This window comes from Coffea arabica, chromosome 5c, assembly GCF_036785885.1.
Source record: "Coffea arabica cultivar ET-39 chromosome 5c, Coffea Arabica ET-39 HiFi, whole genome shotgun sequence".
Taxonomy (NCBI): Eukaryota; Viridiplantae; Streptophyta; class Magnoliopsida; order Gentianales; family Rubiaceae; genus Coffea; species Coffea arabica.
In genome coordinates, this window is record NC_092319.1 from 8,221,480 (window position 1) to 8,242,062 (window position 20,583).

The following is a 20,583-nucleotide window of genomic DNA, read 5'->3' on the forward strand; positions in this document are numbered from 1 at the left end:
TCTTTTGCTGATGATACAATGATTTTCACAAGTTTTCTCGGCATTGCTTGGAAAAGTTGAAAGGGTTTCTGGATTTGTACCAGCAAGTGTCGAGGCAATGAATAAATAGTTTAAAGAGTGCCTTCTTTTGGTCTCATTCCATGCCGCAGTCGAAGATGTATCTTGTTCAGTCAATGCTAGGTTTTGGTAAGAAGCAGCTTCCTATTAGTTATTTGGGGGTCCCTCTATTTGCGGGGCATTTGAGAAGGAGATTATTTGAAGGTATTTTCGATAAAATAAGAGCCAGGATACAAGGTTGGACCTGCAAGATTTTATCACATGGAGGGAGAATTATTCTGCTATGCCATGTTTTAACCTAAATGCCGATATATCTTCTACAGGTCCTGGCACCTCCAAAGACGTTCTTGCTTTTGGTTGAGCATTTATTAAACGGGTTTCTGTGGGATAAAAAAGCGGGTGATAAAAGAATTCATTGGAAGGCATGGCAAGGACTTTGTTTCCCGGTAGAGGAGGCTGGTTTGGGCTTTAGGGATTTTGCAACAATGATTGAGGCATTTGGTAGTAAATTATGGATTTGTTTGCATTCTGGAGGTTCACTATGGGCTGATTTCATGCACCAAAAATACTTTCCCCTTGTTCACCTAATTTTGGCAGATGGGTCTAAGGGTTCTAGCACTTGGCAAAGGATTTGTAGGGCACGCTGAATGACATATTTTTTGGAAGCTTGGAGAGGGTAGAGTAGACTTCTGGAGGAACAAGTGCGTTTCTTGGGAGCCTTTAGGGGATATTTGCAAGTTGGGGTTTTATCCTCAATTTGTTGTGGCTGATTTCTTCCAAGACTCTACATGGAATGTTGATATGCTAAAGGAATGGTTGCCATCACAGGTGGTGGAGGCGGTTTTGGAGGTGATACCTTAACGGGAAAGTAAAGACCTCTTAACATGGAATGCTTCTCCTTCTGAAGAATTTTCTTCAAAAACTGCTTATGAATTGGTCCGTAAGAAGAAGAACTCTTCTCTAGTGTTGAGATCGGTTTGTAATCCTATGATGCCGTTGAAGTTTTCCTTCTTAGCTTGGAGAATTTTGAACAAATTTCTTCCACTGGATGTTCAGTTACAACAGAGAGGGATCACTTTAACATCAAAATGTCACTGTTGTGCATCCAGGGAGACGCTGCTACATGTTTTCTTTGATAGTAAGATGGCACAAGAGGTATGGGCGTATTTCTATGTAGTATTTGGAATTGTGAACATGAGACACTCCTATTTCCATGCAACTTTAATGCACTAGGTTCTATCATCTCCAAAAGGTCACCCACAACATGTTAGAGGTATAGTCCCATCGCTGATTACTTGGTGTATTTGGTGTAGTCAAAATTCAGCAAGATTTGAGGGTGGTGTAATAGATTCCGTGGACATCATCAGGGAGGTGCAGTTGTTAGGAAATTGGTTTAATTTTTTTAGTAAAGATTCTTATTTGGTGTGGGAAGTAACTAGTTTCTTAATTGGATTTAGTTACTTGAAGTAATAGTCAAGTAAAGCCCTATTTAGCTAGAATTAGATGCTATTTTCTACTCTATATGAGTTTAGGAAATAGTATTGGTTTCCAATTGTTATTTGGTTTTTTGGCAGTAATGTCCTCTATAAATAGGTAGATTTGCATACTACGAAGACACACAAGAAAAAAGTGAGAGAGTTCTTAGTGGGTGAGAGGGTTATACAAGAATTGGGGTTTGGGAATTAAGTTGTAATTTTGTGGTGTTTTCCTCTCATAATAAGAACAAGTTTTTCTCTCCGTGGACGTAGGCCTGGTGATTAAGCCGAACCACGTTAATTCTTGTGCGTTGCTCATCGTTCGTGTTAGATATAGTTTTCTATTAAATTGTTGGTCTTTTTCTTTTCAAATAATTGGCCTGATACCCTAACAAGTGATATCAGAGCTCCGTTGGAGTTTTGGTTAATTATTTGAAATTGAGTGAGTGGTTGTATACCATAGGGTTTGGAAATATACAGTTTTCAATTCAATCGTTTATGGAACTACAAGTTTCACTCTTTGGCAAAGAAGAGTGAAGGATGTTCTAGTTTAACAAGGCTTGGCAAAAGCGTTGAATGGAAAGAACAAGAAGCCAGAGAGCATGAAGGATGATGAGTTTGAGGAGTTGGACGCAAGGTGTGCGAGCACGATTCGACACTATGTGGTGGACAACATCATAAATAATGTGATAGATGAGAAAGATTCTGCAGCAGACCTCTGGAAAAAATTGGAAAAGCTTTATTTGGCTAAAAGCTTATCCAATGAGTTGCATCTAAAGCGGCAACTTTATGCATTAAAGATGGAGGAGAGTGGCAGTTTCATGGATCACATGAATACGTTCAACGGAATTTTGGATCAACTCCAAAAGGTTGGCGTAGATATTGAGGAAGAAGATAAGGCCCTCTTACTTCTTACCTCAGTCTTTGATTCTTACGAAAGTGTCATGACAACCTTGTTGTATGGGAAGGACACTTTAGAGTTCGAGAATCTGCAGTCTTTTTTGTTGGATCATGAAAAACAAAGGAAGGCAAACCAGGATGTGACACAAGAAGCTGCATTAATTGCTCGAGGTGAGAGTAAAAGAGGAAAACAATTTGGCGGTGAATCTAAGGCAGGTGGTTCAAAGGCCAAGAGAAAAGGTGGAATCCAGTGCTTTGGTTGTCATGAGTTTGGCCATATCAAAAGATATTGCCCTCATCAAAAGAAAAATGATGAGAATGACTATGATGGTGTTGCTGGATATGCATCGGGTAAAGATATTCTCACAATTTCCAAAGGTAATAATACTTCTTCTCGTGATGGTTGGATTTTAGATTCTGGATGTGTTTCGCCTGTTTGCTCTAGGTTAGACTATTTTGATACTCTCCAAAGAAAGAAGACATGTTTTATGTCGTTGGGTGATAGATCTACTTGTCAAATCAAAGGTGTTGGAGTGGTGAAAATCAAAATGTTCACTACAAGAAAATTGTTCATCAGTGACAACACAAAGTCATCACAGAACATACAAATATCGTCACAAATACCTTATATTGACGACTTTTTGATCGTCACAAAGTCGTCACTAAATCCCCGTCGGTAAAAGTAAACAGTGACGACCTAAAATGTCGTCACTAAATAGTTGTCATTAGTGACGACTTTAAGTAGAGTATTTTTGACAAAAGATCAAGTCGTCAATAAAACACTTTCAGATTGTCGTCACTAATGACAACTATTTAGTGACGACCTGATTGTCGTCACTAAATAGTGGTCATTAGTGACGACAATCCGGAAGTGTTTTATTGACGACTTGATCTTTTGTCAAAAATGCTCTATTTAAAGTCATCACTAAAAAGTACTGAAAGCCATTGTATATAACTATTTTACTGACAACAATTGTTGTCACAAATGTCGCTTAGATTTAATGACAATCTCTGTTGTGACAAGGAGTTTTTATTTTCTATTTTGTGACAACTTTTTTTTGTCATTAGATAATTTCTCAATAGCTTAATAGTCATAATTTAGCCTGTAATCATTGCTAAATCATTGATTTTAAACAAACCATACAATAAAACATGAACGATTGATAACCAAAAGTATTTGCATTAGATTACATGTTAATAATATAGCAGTCTCAAATGCCAAATTCAAGTGTACATTACCCAACTAATGCCTACAAAAATAACATTTGTCCAAAATATCACTTGTACATAAGGTACATTTACAAAAGCAATCACAGTTTAAGAAATTGAAGAACATCTAAATGAACCACTCCATGAGCAAAAGGCAATTTTGTCTTCAACATTCTTCAACCATAACCATAGATATCTTCCAAAAGCTAGTATGAATAGCATTTATCTGTCATAAAAGAGTAAAAGAAGTAGGTAAGGGGAGGAGTACAATAATAAAGAACAAGTAATGAGACTTAGATTATTAAGACAAAAATTACAATTCATTAAGAACCTCATATAATTTGGGCCCACATATTACAACACCAGCAAGAAGTTAGAAATCACAGTCCAATCTATACAAATACAACACTGCATAAGCTCAACTAAAGAGCTCTCTAAAACAGTTTTTTTTTTATTTTCTTTCTTCTTCTTTAAATAGCTCAACTTATTGAACAATTAAATTGGACTCCCACAGTAATTATTGTTTACAACTAGAATCGATGCCTGCTTGCAGCTTTTCCTGCCCCTTCTCATACATTCAAGGGAATGGGAAATGATTGTGGAAGTAGAAAAAGTACACAACTTTCCTACAAAACATTCATAACATACCGCTTTGACGCCAGTTTCTTGCACGTATGCAATATCAGCAGGTGTAAAAAGTCCAGACTCACCAACGACCTAAAGATTTTGAAGACAGGAAAATGAATACATTGGTGATTAGACAAAATAATATGTGAGGCAGTCATGTGCCTCTGTCAACAATTTAACAAAGAAGGAGAAATCTTAAAGGGCATGAGAAAAGTGCAGAAATAGGATACTCACAATTATGCCTCTTTCTCGGATTATTCTCCCACGTTCTCCTTGAAGAAGATTTTTAGTATTGCTGATGTCAACCTTAAATGTTTCTGCAGATAGACAAAGCTAAATTAACTTGCAAGACTCCAACAAATGACTTGTACTGATTCTGTAAGCTACTCATTGCTCTTTTAACATTTTTTCTAGGTTGTGCATTTTTTATCATCTTCATCCTTGTTCTTTTCGGATTTATAGCTTGTTTCCACTCACCCATCCTCAAGATGAGCACCTTTACCCATGGTTACCTAACTCATTTTTTCCTGACTGACTGTTTACGAACTACCATTCTAAGAGAAAAAGGTTATATCATGCAACCATATTGAATATCAGCACTAAGCAAGACGAGATATAACTAGGAAGAGTATCCAGCACCAGATTTTGGCATCTAGCAATTGGTGCCGTGCGGAAGTATGTCAAAGAAGTTAATTCCTAGAAAGTTTAAAAAAAAAAAAGGGAAGTAGGGGATTGTCATAACAGAATTAATTTGCTGGTATTATTATTTATAGCATCACAGTGCAAATGATATACACTTCAGCAAATGATTAGCTACTTGAAAATATGTAGGCCTTCTCATCGATGTTAGTAAGAATACAAGGAACTAATTTTTGTCCAAATACAGCTACAATCGAATGTAAACTCGATAGCAGCTTCAGAATCAAAATATCAAGGTATCAAACTTTAAATGCACAATCAAGAAGGAGAAGATTTAAATGATCGATATAGAATTTTCTTTAGAAACATACCGAGGTTACGGTTGTTTATTCCAATAAGTTCAATCCCATCAATCCCAAGAACACGATCCATCTCCCTCTCATCATGTACCTAAAAAATGAGATATGACAAACAAAGGTCAAAATCATTGATACTTCAAACTTTTTACTTGACAAGAAAAACAAAATAAAACCAAAATCAGGAAAAAATAAAACCAAAATTGCTTCAAGTAAAGTACCAAGATAATTATTAGACAGCCTTCATGAGAACAGAAGGACCACTAACCTACATATGTTTAAAAAAGAAATTTTTTCTTCATGAAGAAGACGAAAAACAAACTTGAGATATCATTACAGATTTTTGTTGATATTCCGATTTTTGTACAAATCACAAACAAGAAAATGAAAATTACCCTGACTTAAACGTCCTAAATCTAACACTAAAAGTGAGGAGGGAATTGAGTTCTATTAATTGTTAAGACAGCAAAAGGAAAGAAAGAAGAAAACAATAACCATACCTCCACAAGTGGTGTTAAACCAAGCAATTTGCAGATCTTAGTCATGTATTTGATATCAAGATCTGGTAAAACAGCAGCAATTAACAGGATTGCATCTGCGCCTTTTGTGCGAGCATAGTATATTTGCCAAGCATCTATAACAAACTTTTTGCATAACAAAGGGCACTGCACATGTAAATTGTTTCAGCAATCACTTTCAAAAATAATACTTCGAGCTAATATTCAGCAGAAATATGCATCAAGAAGAAAAAAAATACCTTCACTCCTGAATTCCTTATCTTCTCCAAATTCTCAAAGCCTCCCTTATTTTATGGAGCACAGAAACAAAAAAGTAGTGATGATAATTAGCAGTAAGAATTAACTTAAAAACAAATACATTGACTTGCAGAGACAGGCTTATATGACCCTGAAGAAAAAAGTCACCAAATGACTGAAGAGTTTAAATCCTTACTTGAAAGTATTTCTGGTCTGTTAATACACTGAGGCATGCTGCTCCACCTTTTCATAGGCCTTAGCAATTTCAACCTGTTATGATAGACAACCAAGAATTAATGCAAACAGATAACACTGTCATCTTAAGAATTGTATTCAGATATTATAACCCACAGTAACCTATTCAAATTGCTCATATCTTTTAAGGAATACGTGACTTTGAACTAAATATGAGAACATCCAATTCCAGGTTAGTGAAAGTCCTTAAAGCTTCCACTGATGGCTATGCGCTTTACAATTAGCCTGAAATTGACTCATCACAGTTCCTAATGTCCTACCTGAGCTCGGTCAAGTAAATTGAGAAACAAACCATAGCTAAATGAAATTGTGGTCACCGGCTAAGATCAGAAAGTCATTTAGTGATGTGATAATATGTAGGACAGCCAGGATTAAAAATGTTGTAGAATATGTATATCTAATATCTCCATAGAGTGGTTTAATAGTCTAGTGCCACTTAAATGTTAGAGTAATCAAACGAGGACCATTTATTCAAAAGCAAAACGTTAAACTTATTGTAGAAAAATTAGATTGTTAGCTTATCTATTTCTTCAGTGATTTTTAGAAAAGAACAAAAATTAGATTGCTGGTTCATTTTTTTCTTGATCATCCTAACTGGTATTTTTGGGAAAAGAATAAATATATACACTGTTTAACATGCATACTTCTGAGAATTATACTTGAATAAAATATGACCGATTTGACTTTATCAATTTGTCAACTAAATCCATAGCTTATGCTCCACTTCGGAGGATTAATGCTGTACATAATCAATATAACTATGCTACTTATTAAGCCATCAAAAGTGCAGATTTCAGATATAGGGTGTTAATTTAACCCTTCGATCCCTATATACAAAAACCAGAATTTTCTTTTTAAAAAAACAATACCAGAATTTATTGCAATGCAACTGAAAATATTAGACAAAATAGACCCACTGAGACTAGAGTCTTGGTTGCTGCTAATTCACAAGAACTGGGCAGTGGACATAAATGATTCCTTCGTCCATTCCCTCAATTTCTGTCCCCTTTCATGGCAACCTTATCGGATAAGGGGGTATATACCCAAGAAAACGAAAAAGATTTTGGTCACGGTTACACCTAACTCTCAACCAAGACATGTATTACGTAATTAGCAATAGGGCCACAAAAATTTAATATATCAGTATTTCCAACGACAGCAAACCAAAACCATGGAAGCTCAAAACTTCGCTTACTGGGTAAGCCTACAAAAATTAATTGCGCTGTCAATGAAATAACCTTGAACTACTCACCTAATTGGCCAGTTATTTAAACAAAACTCGATCCCTTCTCTCGGAATGCCCAACATAGGCTTCCATTCCAATTTTCAACAATTCTGTCTCCTCCCTCTTTAATGCATTCCAGAAAATAAGGAGCACTGGCTCCTCGGACCATCCTAAACTACCCTAACCTGTGGTCAGATAACCCGAAATATTGAAGCTAAAACAAGTAGCTACACAGCTTAATCCAGGCGACTCAGTAGCGATAACAAAAAGGATCTTACATATTAGGGATTTGGAAAAATTGGGGAAAATGTATAGGAGAGAGAAAACGAACCTTTCCACCTGAAAACCTTGTACTTTAATGCTGGACAGCCATGGTGATGCTAGTGAGAAGCCAGAGAAGTGTGGGTGAAAGTATCAGGCCGTGCGGAAGCTCTGTTTTGTGCTCAGTACGGAAGCTCTGTTTTGGTGCTTAGTGCAGAAGCTTTTGTTTACTTCAGCTCGGTGAAGGTTTGTCTCAAGTGTTCCGTTGCTTTGGATATTGCTTTGGTCTTGCTTTGGATATTGTTTTTGTTGCGCGGCACTTTCACTATGATTTGATCAAAATTTTGACTTCACTCATTTTCCCTCCATTTGATACCAAAAATCATGTTTTTTTCTAGATTTGTAATATGGTTTGAACCATAGATTTTAATGCTATAGTATTATTCTTTATTTTTTAGCAAAACATAAAAATTTTCATCAACATAGGTGGCAAAAATTGTTAATTTCATATAATTGAAAATGTACTTTTATAATTTGCTAATATTTTATACTAATTTCTTATAATTGCAGCACTAAAGAACATCTTGTAATTGAAAATAATTAAACTCAAATTATATGGTTATAACATAGTTTCAATAAAAATAATCATTTTCCCAACATTTGAGACCGATCATCATGCTTTTTTTATTTTTAATTTGGTTTGAAGCATAGATTTTCTTGCTATAGTATTATTCTTTATTTTTTAGTACAAAAACACAAATTTTCTTCAATATAGGTGGCAAAATTTGTTAATTACATATAAGTGAAAATATACTTTTATAATTTGCAAATGTTTTAGCCCTGCAATTTTTTATAATTCCAACACTAAAGTACATCATTAATTGAAAATAACGAAAGTCAAATTCTATGGTTATAACAGACTTTCATTAAAAATAATCAAATGCTATTAATAAGACATTATTGTTAAGTCAAAATCAAAGAAAATTTAGTGATGACATAATGTTATCACTAATTTATTCAAGATTATAATGACAAGAAAAGTCGTCACTAATTAAATTGCTAGTTTTTAATATTGTCAATTGCTAGTTTTTAATCCTTTTGTGAAAATATTGATAATGGTTGAGAAATTTTTGTTACATTACTGCAAGTGATAAATGTACTTTTGTTCTTTTTTAAACATTTATTTTAATGTTTAATTTTGTTTAAAACTATTATACTAGTATAGATTTGCATGACAAAACTTAAGTTCTCAATAGTTAAAAAATTCATTACAGAGAAAACACAAAGTAGTAGTTGCAAAATGTGTATAAATTACAGATATTTTAATGTGTATAAATTACAGTTTATTTTAATGTTTAATTTTGTTTGAAACTATTTTACTAGTATAGATTTGCAAGACATAGATTTATGGGTAATTTCTTCTTTTTTTTTTTTTGCTTTCACATATTTAATTTATGTTAAATACAAAACCTACCAGTTTCCCTTTCATAAAAATATTAGTGCAACACTTTTTGAAATTTACTTACAAACATTTATGTATTTAACATAAATTAAATGATTCAAAGTGAAATGCCCATAAAGAGCAGAATATTTGTTCATGTAATGGAGGAAACCCACAAAGAGTTGGTACTTTATGGGCCATTTTTTTTAAAAAAAAAATTAATTTATGTTGAAAAGATAACCTGCCAGTTTTCGTTTTGTAAGAAATCAGTGTAACACTTTTTTAATTTTACTTACAAACATTTATAAATTTATCATAAATTATATGTTTGAGAGTAAAATGCCCATAAAAAATTGGTACTTTGAATAGATAATACTCATTTGCCCATAAACTACACTCCCTGAAGGCTATTTTGTTAATTACTTTGTAGTACTTTGTTATTCCTTTGCTAATACTACTTGGCACGTAGTACAAAGGATAAATCTGGCATAAATTTCTTATTCCATTGATAAAAAGACCTGGCTGCCTTATAACTATTGTAATGAAAGATATATCTTTAGAGTTTATAACAAATTATTACTTAAGTTTGAGAAAATTATAAAATATTTATGCATAGTTTATCAAGATACCATTCGCAATTTCCTAATAAAAAATAGGGGCTAAATTGTAAAAGCTAGGGTGCCATAATAGAAATAATAAAATTGGTGTATTACATATGGGGGTTAAATTGCAAAAGTTAGAGTGCCATAGTAGAATTAATGAAATTGGTGAATTACATATGGGGCTAAATTACAAAAGTTAGGAAGTAATAATAGAATTAAAGAAATCGGTGTACTACATATGGGGCTAAATTGTAAAAGTTAAGGTATCATAATGGAATGAATGGAATTTTTTACAACATTTGGGACTACATCGCAAAAGTTAGGGTGGCACAGTAGAATTATTGAAAGTGACTTAGAAATAAGTACTTTAAACAGTGACGATTAATTCTTGTCACTAAATCCGAATCGGTAGAGTGACAGTGACGATATTACAAGTTGTCACTATATAGATCATTTTAGTGACAATGTTTTTCAAGGTCGTCACTGAAGACTTAGTTGCTTTGAGCAATTATGACAACTATACTTGTCGTCACTAAAAAACCACGTTTTGTGATGACTTTTGTCGTCACTAAAAAATGTTGTCACTAATGACCATATTTCTTGCAGTGTAGTTTGTGACGAAAATAACGGGTCGTCACTAAATATTTAGTTGCTTTGATGTAATTGTGACAACTTTAAGTGTCGCGACTAAAGAAGCTCCTTTTGTGACGACTTATTGTCATCACTAAAAAATGTTGTCACTAATAACTTTTTTTTTTGGTGATCAGTGACGACAACAAAAAGTCGTCCGTAAATAGGCCAAGCAATAGTGATGATGTTCTTAATGTCGTCACTATTGTGTGTTCTAAACACTCCCGCGCTCTTGCTAAATCTTGGCGGGAATTTATTAGTGACGACTTTTCTAAGTCGTCACAAATGAGTTGGCTCCCATTAGAGGTTTGTGACGAGTTAGAAAGTCGTCAATAAAGGATCCCCTTTTGTGACAACTTTGTTTCGTCACAGAGAAAAGTTGTCACTGATGACCAATTTTCTTGTAGTGGTTGAATGGAGAGATTCGTTCTTTGGGTGGTGTGGCTTATGTTCCAAAATTACGAAGGAATCTAATTTCTTTGAGCCAGTTAGACTCCGAGGGTTACCATTTTTCCGTTGCAGGTGGAGTCTTGAAAATCACACATGGCGAGACGGTCTTATTGATAGGGAAGAAGTATAGTAATTTATACCATTTGACTACCTCAATGGATTGGGAACGGAAGGGGATCCAGGAATGCTCTCAAATTACAAATGGTGGTGAGAGGAAAAGTCCTGCTATGGGAGAGGGTGAATTGAGGCCCTTCTCACGAGTCAACTAGATGTTGGACTTGGTTAGCTACACACGTTCATTTACCGATTGAATCAGTTGAAAACAAGACCGTCTTGATTCAGGTGTGTAGCTAGGCACCAAGGTACTTGGTGGGAAAAGGCAAATAGAGTTTTTGGGATGGTTTGCTATGTTTGCTAAAAGAAATATTCGACAAGATGGAGATTTGTTAGGAAATTGGCTTAATTTCTTTTAGTCAAGATTCCTATTTGGTGTGGGAAGTAACTAGTTTCCTAATTGGATTTAGTTACTTGAAGTAGTAGTCAAGTAAAGCCCTATTTAGTTAGAATTAGATGCTATTTTTTACTCTATATGAGTTTAGGAAATAGTATTGGTTTTCAATTGTTATTTGATTTTTAGTAGTAATGTTCTCTATAAATAGGTAAATTGGCATACTACAAAGACACACAAGAAAGGAGTGAGAGAGTTCTTAGTGGGTGAGAGGGTTATACAAGAGTTGGGGTTTGGGAATCAAGTTGTAATCTTATGGTGTTTTTCCTCTCATAGTAAGAACAAGTTTTTCTCTCCGTGGACGTAGGCTTGGTGATTAAACCGAACCACGTTAATTCTTGTGTGTTGCTCATTGTTCGTGCTAGATATAGTTTTCTATTAGATTGTTGGTCTTTTCTTTTTTAAATAATTGGCCTGATACCCTAACAGCAGTGGTATCTTAAACTCATGGGCTCAGCTAATACTATCGAAAAGGAACTATTGGAGGTGGATTTGGACTCGGTTGTTGCGCCATTTTTTAAATTTCACATCCCTAAAAAGCTACAATGTATTATGGTGAGATGGATGTCGCCTGTGGTGGGATTCTCAAATTAAACACAGACGCCTGTGTAACTAGCTAGAAGGCAACAGGAGGAGTTGTTTGGGATCATCATTGTAAGGTAATTGTTTGAGATCATCAAGTGGAGTCGCGGGCTTTGCTTCATGGATTAGACATATGTCTACAGAATGGGTTATCTAAGATTCAGGTAGAGGTTGATTATATGGTATTATCTCTTTTGGTTAAGACAAGCTGCTCATCTACGTGACCTCTATGCAACATCATTCATAGCATTAAGTCTCTTCTTCAACGTCTCAACATATTGTTATAACACATTTATAGGGAAGCAAATGCGGTAGCAGATTCTTTGGCTGGATTGCGGATCGGTAGGCATTATTTGTTTGATTCCATGTCTCAATTGCCGAGGGCTTCTCAAACTTTGATAGAACTTGATGCCTCTATCTGTGCGGGAGTGAGATTTATACATATAAGGGAGTAGTGCTCCTTATTTATAGCTTTCTGATGTAACAAACTCTGTATCTATGTTTTTTGACCAATAAAACCTAGGCTGGCTCCCTTCCCCCATATATGGGGTTTTGCCAAAAAAAAAAATTTCTAGTTATCCCAATGTGACAAAAGCAAACACCAAAGATAAGCAACTTTTATTGTTTTAACTTTGGAAGAGTTAAATAAAGTAAGATATAATCTAATCTTGACCTGAGGGAAGGTTGGGTTGAGTAGTAAGGAGCCAAGGATTGTAAGCCTTTGGTTCAAGACCTCCTATTTACAATAAATAAATAAATAAATCTTGACCTTCGCCATAACATCAATTTGCAAGAAAGACTGCTGGAATGATAACATTTAAAATCATATTAAAACACATGCAAAATGAGATCTCTGTAATGAATGAAATGATTTATTAGAGGAAAGGCTCATTAATAGAGTTTTATAAAGCTTATTAGAAAAACATATTTTGCATAATGTGCAAAACACACACACATACACATATATTTGCTGTTCCATGTTGTTCTATTTGTTACTCTTCATTTTCTTGAAAAGCTTAAAATGTCTTCATGTTTTGTAGTGTTTTTCCAAAGTATCAGAACTATAAAGTAAAAGACAGGGTGGAAACTCTAACGACCTACCTTCCCCCTAAGGCGAATCAAAAAGTTTGGCAGACTGTCTGCCCAACTCTCGCCATGACTTACTCATGAATTTCAGAAAACAATAACAATTCCCAAACTCCAATTGTATTAACCCCAAAGTAAGCATCAAAACTCCATGGTTATATATTACACACCATCAAGAATTTCAAATCATCCCGACATATATAAACAACCAAACGGATAACCATCTAAGTCGTTTAATCAAATCACTAGGTATAACTAAGATGGTAAGTTACTTAAAGTAAGACGTCAGCTCTCAAACTGTTTATTTCCTCGCTTCTTTGTTGCCAATGCCTACTAAGGAAAACAAACTAAAGGGGTGAGCTATTGCCTAGTGAGGTTTTAGGAGACATGCAAACAAAGTATCTCAAAACAAATAAAATAACGGTAACCAGGAAAATTATTAACAAGACAAGCAAAGATCAAATAACACTTTCAAGTAGAAGGATACAGTTTTCCTCGCATTGACCCCTTGTCTCGAAACTGTTGACACTCCATCAACCTTGGAGTACAATAACAAAATCCAATAGATCACCACTTCACTCTCCAGTCTCCGTCCACCGATCATCCTCCTTTACCGGGCTTGCATGCCAAACAAGTAACAAGTAGGGTAATACTCAAGTATACCAGAGCCAATAACAAGATATAGGACCCACGGTTTGTCGGTCGGTTCGACCAAACCCTTGCTGGCTTGATTTGACCAACTAGCTAATGGGGTTTGGGATCCCAGGCACGTCATATAGTCAGTGGGATAACATACCCAACTGATGTTCAAGTCAAGCACATGTATATCATTTCACTTGTAAATAGTATCAAGTTAGAGCAAGTGTAATAAAGTATACACTCACCCTGCCAATAACAATTCAAGAGAGCTAACATTCCACTCAATCAACAATCTCATCAAAACAGCATTCAAATCAAGTACAGGTCAGACCATGCCATTGAAACACTCACCAAATCAAGTTGACAATCACGTCTCGACTTTGGGGTTTCCTTCTAACTCTCCACCAACTCCTGAAACATGCCCAAGTTACAATTACACTTATCACCTTGATTAAAACAAGTGAAAGACATATAAAACCCTAGTTTTAAAACTTATCAAACATGTAGGTTAAAAGGTATAGAGTCTTGCAACCAAATGCATGAAAATAAGGTTGGAAACCTTGTCCTTACTCTCGGCTTCTTTCATACAATTGTCTCACCATGATTACTTCATGTTTCTCCAAAACCAGTGAATTGACTCATGCAATCCATGTTTAAAGTATTAACAATTTAATGGCCAAAAGGTACGAGTTCGTAGCCAACATCTTAGAGTTAAAGCTGGATTTAAAGTTCAAAGAAAATGGTAGCTACATGTTCTCGATTTAAGCAGGAATTTTTCAATAAAATAGCATTCCATTTTTCGAAAGCAAGGTTGAAATGTAACCATGGGTCATGGCTGGAAGTTTTCCTCCAAAATAAGTTACTTATAAGTGGATTGCTAACCAAAAACTCAACTTTCTTTCATGGTTCAAGTATAAATCATGCAATGCCTCATAGTGTGACTATAAGGCATGAATCTCTTCGAAAACATAAACAAAAATGGAAGTTACAAGCTGGAAAACACAGCTCCCTCTCTATGATTTAGGCAAGAAAAGTTTAGCAAGTCTTTCCTTAACTTTTGTCACCAAAACAGCACCCTTCATACTCACTTTCAATCAAAAATCACTTAGTAATAGGCTTGTAACATGGGACGAGGTATATATCAAACATTCTAGAAACACTCAACAAGAAAATTTGTATCTAAAAGCCGGAAATTCAAACTTCCTCCATGATTCAAAGCTGGAAAAGAATCTAGCAAACATTTGGTCAAAGCAAGGGATTTTTCCAAACAAATTTCATTCTATCCATCCCAAGTCAATATGTAATCTCATAAACCACTACAAGAAATTTGGTTATCAGTGACAACATTTCTCAGTGACAATAGAAAAGTTGCCACAAAATGAGGTCCTCTACCAACAACTTTGAAAGTTGTCACAAATGCCTCATAGAACTAACTAATTAGCGACGACTTGGATTTGTCATCACAAACATATTCCGGCCAATAGGATCCAAGAGAGTGGGAGTTACTGGTGAATACCTTTAGTGACGACTTGATGAATATCATCACTATTACTATCTTTGTTTCTTTGACAACTTTACAATGTCGTCACTGAATCTTGTGCACTTTCTTTACTAGAAACTCTCTGCTGTCACTATAACAATGGATAGCTTTAGTGATAATTATATGTTGTCACTAAACTATTTTAGAATTTTTACAACTTTGGCAATATATTAATATTAATGTTAATTTGTTTCTAATGAAACCGTTTGACTATCATACAATTTTGAGCCTCTTGATTTTCAAATAAATTGGCAATTTGACTAGTTTAGTCAATTGGTCATATTAATTTGTCCAAGAATGACTTGTTAAAGGAAAAAAAACTGAAGACATTTTGTAGTTAATTTCCCCATACCTAAAAAATGTTAATTTGTAAGAGTTTGTAAATTAAACTAGTTATTAAAGCACATAACTCCTAAACTCTTTAGTTAATTAATTAAATCAATTTATTATATTGCTTTAATTATGTATTTTTAATTCGAAGTTAATAAATTAAATGTAAAGTTTTATGTTTGACTAATAGTAAATAAATTATTTATGAAAAAATATTTTTCTCATCTAATTGACCTTTTTTAAATTTTTTAATAAAAAAGAGTCAAATTTAAGAAGTACGGTACTAAAACAAAAGGTACTTTTTATAACAAGGTAATTTTTGACAAAAGTCTAATTCACCACAAAAAGTCATCTTTTATGACAAGTTTCGAGTTATCGTCATGATAAGATGGACTTTCTATAACTAAGGTGTACAAGTCGTCAATGAAAGTCATAGAATATCTAGGTAAGGTAATAACATTTTTGGCTTTTATCTTCTCGCTTGTGTATTTCAGAGAACATTCACAATAAACTTTTGCCCACACACAGAGGGGCCTCCCTTCTCTCATTTTGCGCTTCCATATTTGCAGTAGATCTGCCATTTCTCCTGATGGGTTGTCTCTCAAAACGTCTCCATTTTGCATCCTATACCTCTGAGGTATTGTTTTTTTCGGCAAATCTCCCAACCAGCTATTCCAACTTGTATCCCCACAAGCCGTTCCAACTTGTATTGTTGTCATCTTCGATCTATAAATCAAGCACCCATCTGTGCATAGAAGTTGCGTCTCCTAGACCGGCACCATTCCTATTCCAGTCAGAATTTCCATCACTCTGGCTATATCTCTTTCATGAGGTCTTCCCAAATCCCAGCCACTTCAAGCCCTAACTTGTATCCAAATTTCCCCCTCCTAAAATCTTTCAGTGGAGCTGATTTTTTAATTCCCTATACTGGTGAGCTTTTAGTTCTAGCCTTAATTCAAATCCTTGTATCATTCATTCCTGTTCAATGAATTTATTTAGTGAATATTAAAGTTGTTATTTTATTTTATTTACAGCTTACTAACTTTTTTAATTAAGGAAAGAGACAAATTTTCTTCTCTATTTTTCTTCTTGGCTTTGAAAAAATTGTTCATGCTTTCTTTGTTTTTTAATTTAGTGTAAAAAAGTTCTTATGGGTCAGCCACACAATGCTGGGATGTTTTGGATGAATAGTGGAAATGTTGGTGAGGAAGAATATGATTAAAAACTACCCTAGCAAAGCAACTGGGAGCAGTGTCAGTAGACCAAGTTTCGGATGCCAAAGTCTAGCAAACCCTAGCAAAGTATTTATGGTTGAAGGACAATTATGAAGTCTAGTTGCAGGTTGTTCCGCATTAGGCTTCTTGGGTAGTGCAAAGGTAAGTGAAAAAAGATAATATTTATATTTCTCAAATAATTGAAACTACAACTTGTTCTAAGTTGTATTTGTTTGGAAATCAACATTTTAGAGTTTCTGTTTGTTAAGTACCTTTGTGTATTTTATATGTGGAATGTTCAAGGGCCATTCTTATTAAACTACTTGTTGATTGGTTAGCAATAGCAACAGGTAATGCTAGTGCTATTGCCAAGTTTAATGCTGCGAATTCAACTAATTTTGGCACTTTTATGAGCTCAGCTGCTATTTTTGCAGGTTATGCTATAGCATTGGCTGGTCCATCTGTTTTTAGAGGTACTTTGCTATGATGTAATTGCTGATCCTCATCTTCATACCAATAAATAAGAGTTGTGGATTGTCTTTACGCTTTATTGAAAAATTAAACTTTACCATAACTTAGTGTTGACACTAGAATTTGAGATCTTATTTTCCTCTGCCGTGATTTTTTTTCTCCAGAACTACGCACTGCAATTTTCTCCAAGAAAGCAATACGAAACAATCGTTCTATTTCCAAGAGGGTAATCACTTGTATTTCTTCTTCCCTTCTCTTTTGTGCTTTGCCAGGAGAGATAGCTATGGGACTGTTATTGGTTAATTGAAGGGAATTTTTTCTTTTCATTTTTGTTTGTAGTTTGGATTTACTTTTCTTCTTTGTTTGGTAAAATGAATCTGTTCGACTTCTAGCATCTTAACTTAATCTGTTTTTGTGTAACTCCATCTCATAGCATTCTTAATTATTTGCAAATCCTAAAGTAATGTTCTTTAATTGTTTGTGTTAATAAAATGGAGTTCTTTCTTGCTTTCATATATGGTTCCTTGGTGTTGCTGGTGAAGTAATGACTTGTGGGAAAAGTTCCCTTTTCTAATCTAGGTATAGATTGTATATTCCAGATGTATATGTGTACATCAAGTTGTCTCATACAATACTAAATACTCAGCTTTAGATATTTTTCTTAACATGACTAGTTGGACTAGTCTTTGTGCTTAAACTTGAATTATGTAATTGTCTTGCTATAAAAGTGTGTGACAACCTTTCATGCTAGTATATAAGTTGAACTTAGTGATAAGCAGGGAAAAAACATGGACATCATCTCAAAAGTTTGTAATATGATCTATGAACTCTGTTTGATTTGTGGGCTTTGGTTGCATGAGTTTTAGTTACACGGGCAATGTATTCATGTGACTTTCCATATTTTATTCTTATGAAATTTCAAAGTGGTTGTCACATGGGTGAAAACAAATTTTGCATAAAAGGATACCATAAAATGACTAGTCTGTATTCTTCTAATTAGATGTCATGGCTTATCACTTGTGTAGGGGAATTGTCTATAGTTATAATATGTGGATATATTGTGGTGAAAGTTTGTATTACCTTAATGGATTATGACACCATAAGTATTCATTTGCAGCAGCATTTTTTTTATGGGTTGCAGTGCCATGGTTGATTTTGTACATTAATTTAATTTAGTTGTATGGTTTGACAGCTTTAATTTCATAAGAATGATAAAATTCTTGCTTTTATTTTACTCAAGTGTTTTAGCATGGTGTGCTGAATATGTTTTTCCATCAAAGCTAAATTAGAGAGAGCAGTTGATTATCATGCTCTTTTCATTTCTATGTGCATTTATTTCTGAGCTTTAAAATATTATGATCCTCAAAAAAAAAAAAAAAAGCTACTGGCATGAGATATTTGCTATTAGAACTTTTGAAATTGAAAGTAGGCTGGTTATAGAATGTACTGGTTAGCATAATAGTTAGAAGCTCCGATTTACAGTAGAGCATATTTCTATTTTATACACAGTTTCACTAAAATATTAGATGCATCAAATTTTTTATTATCAAAATCATTAAAATATTACCAATGGGCACAAAGAGTCCTTATATATGTTGAATTTTAGTTGTCATCAAAACTTGGTCCTGTGATAAATAATAGGCATTCTCGATACCTGAAAAGCTGAAGTTGCTATTCATGATCTATTTGAATGAACCATACAAATGGGGCCTATGAAGCCATAGAAGGATCACTGTTTGGTTCTTAGTATAGTAGCATAAGCATATTAATTGTTTCCTGAGTTTTTAATATCGTAGTCAAAATAAAAGAAGTGTTTCTTGAATTCTAAAGTTCAAAGTGCTTTATCTCTTACTTTGCTCTTGTTTAGTCATTGTCTAGATGATACTTAAAAGAAATGATTTAGCTTATTTTCTTGAAAACTCTAAGTTCTGTTTCTTGTCTCAAGTTTTTCTTATCACCTACTAATAATTGAAGTACTTCACTGCAGATATGTTGCTCATTTTAGATTTTTGGAAGATCAGCAGCAAGAGTTGCTAATTGACTCAAGAACTATAGAGAAAATCTTATACTCAAGAAATGTTTGGACTGCTATGGTTTTGATTCATAAGTCATAAATAAAAAAAAAAGAAATTTTATTAAAAAAAAAAATGTTTCGACAACACATTTTTTTGGGGACTTGGATTTGTTTTGTAAAACTGTCTTGACTTGTATGTGAAATTTAGGCCAAGTACCACTTAGCAAAGTATTTGTAGGGTGTTGTTTTTTTTTTCATTTTTTAGATATAATTGTAACAAGAAAATCTTCAAATTTCATGGTGGTCAAGTGTTATCACTAAATCAGATTTCTCTATTGACAACCATCTATTGTTATAGAATTCAAAAGTGTTTAGTGACAACAAAAGTTGTCAGCAATTAGTTTACTCCATTGTCAACTCTGGATTAGTTTTAGTGACGATATTGCTTTGTACATTATTGATAAGATACTATGTCATCACTAAAATTACAAAAATTACTGGCGACACCAGTTGTCACAAAAGAGTACTATTCACTGACGACTTTTAAGGTCGTCACTGTATACTTTTACCGACGGGCCTTCAGTGACGACTCTGTGACGACTAAAAAGTTGTTAATAAAACTTATCAGTGACGACTTTTTATTTTTTTTTGTGACAAAAATGACTTGTCAATGAAAACCAATGTTCTTGTAGTGAACCTTGAAATGAGGACATGAAATTTCAAAATCCAACAAAACTTTTCAAGAAATTTTAGTTTTAAAACAAGAATTTCAGCTAGACATCCATCGAACAGGCCAACAATTGTCTCATAGCCATGTAGTCCTTGTATGACTGTTTCAGTCCCATTAATCCAGTTTTCACTAGGAAAAACTAGTATGTAACACTAGATAAAGGTTATACTAAGTATATAACATGATTTTCTAGCCACATTCACCAAAATATCCACTCAAAATCAAAAGATTCACTATCGGCTCCCAAACATCAACATAAATAGAAATTTCAACAAGGTTCCTTCAAAACCAACACTTATCTCACTTACATTCAAGCAAAACACTACATTTATGTCAAGCTGAAAGAGATAAGAGATGTGTAAAGTGCTTTTAGACAGAATTAGTCAAAATTACCGAAAAACAAGAACTGAAAATTGCAGCTTTTCCTCTTGATTGCTGTCAAGAAATTCCAGCTTTGAAAATGTGAGAATCCGTAATTTTCATTTTCTAAGTTTTTTTTTTATTTTTCATAACTTGTTTTCTGCATTTTCGTGATTAGAAAATTTTTCTAGATAAATTTAAGGAGCCGATATGATTTTTAGATGATT

General features: G+C 34.1%; 1 protein-coding gene across 1 annotated transcript; it reads right to left on the reverse strand.

Annotated features, from left to right (window-relative positions):
* Nucleotides 1-3,592: 3,592 nt before the first annotated feature.
* LOC113690094 (indole-3-glycerol phosphate synthase, chloroplastic) lies at nt 3,593-7,966 on the reverse strand. Its single transcript, XM_072050531.1, has 8 exons — nt 7,830-7,966; nt 6,215-6,288; nt 6,021-6,061; nt 5,764-5,928; nt 5,279-5,357; nt 4,503-4,585; nt 4,290-4,358; nt 3,593-3,867 (listed from the first exon to the last, which is right to left on the reverse strand). The coding sequence occupies exons 2-8, from the start codon at nt 6,267-6,269 to the stop codon at nt 3,808-3,810; spliced, it is 552 nt and encodes a 183-aa protein (XP_071906632.1). The 5' UTR covers nt 6,270-6,288; nt 7,830-7,966; the 3' UTR covers nt 3,593-3,807.
* Nucleotides 7,967-20,583: the final 12,617 nt, after the last annotated feature.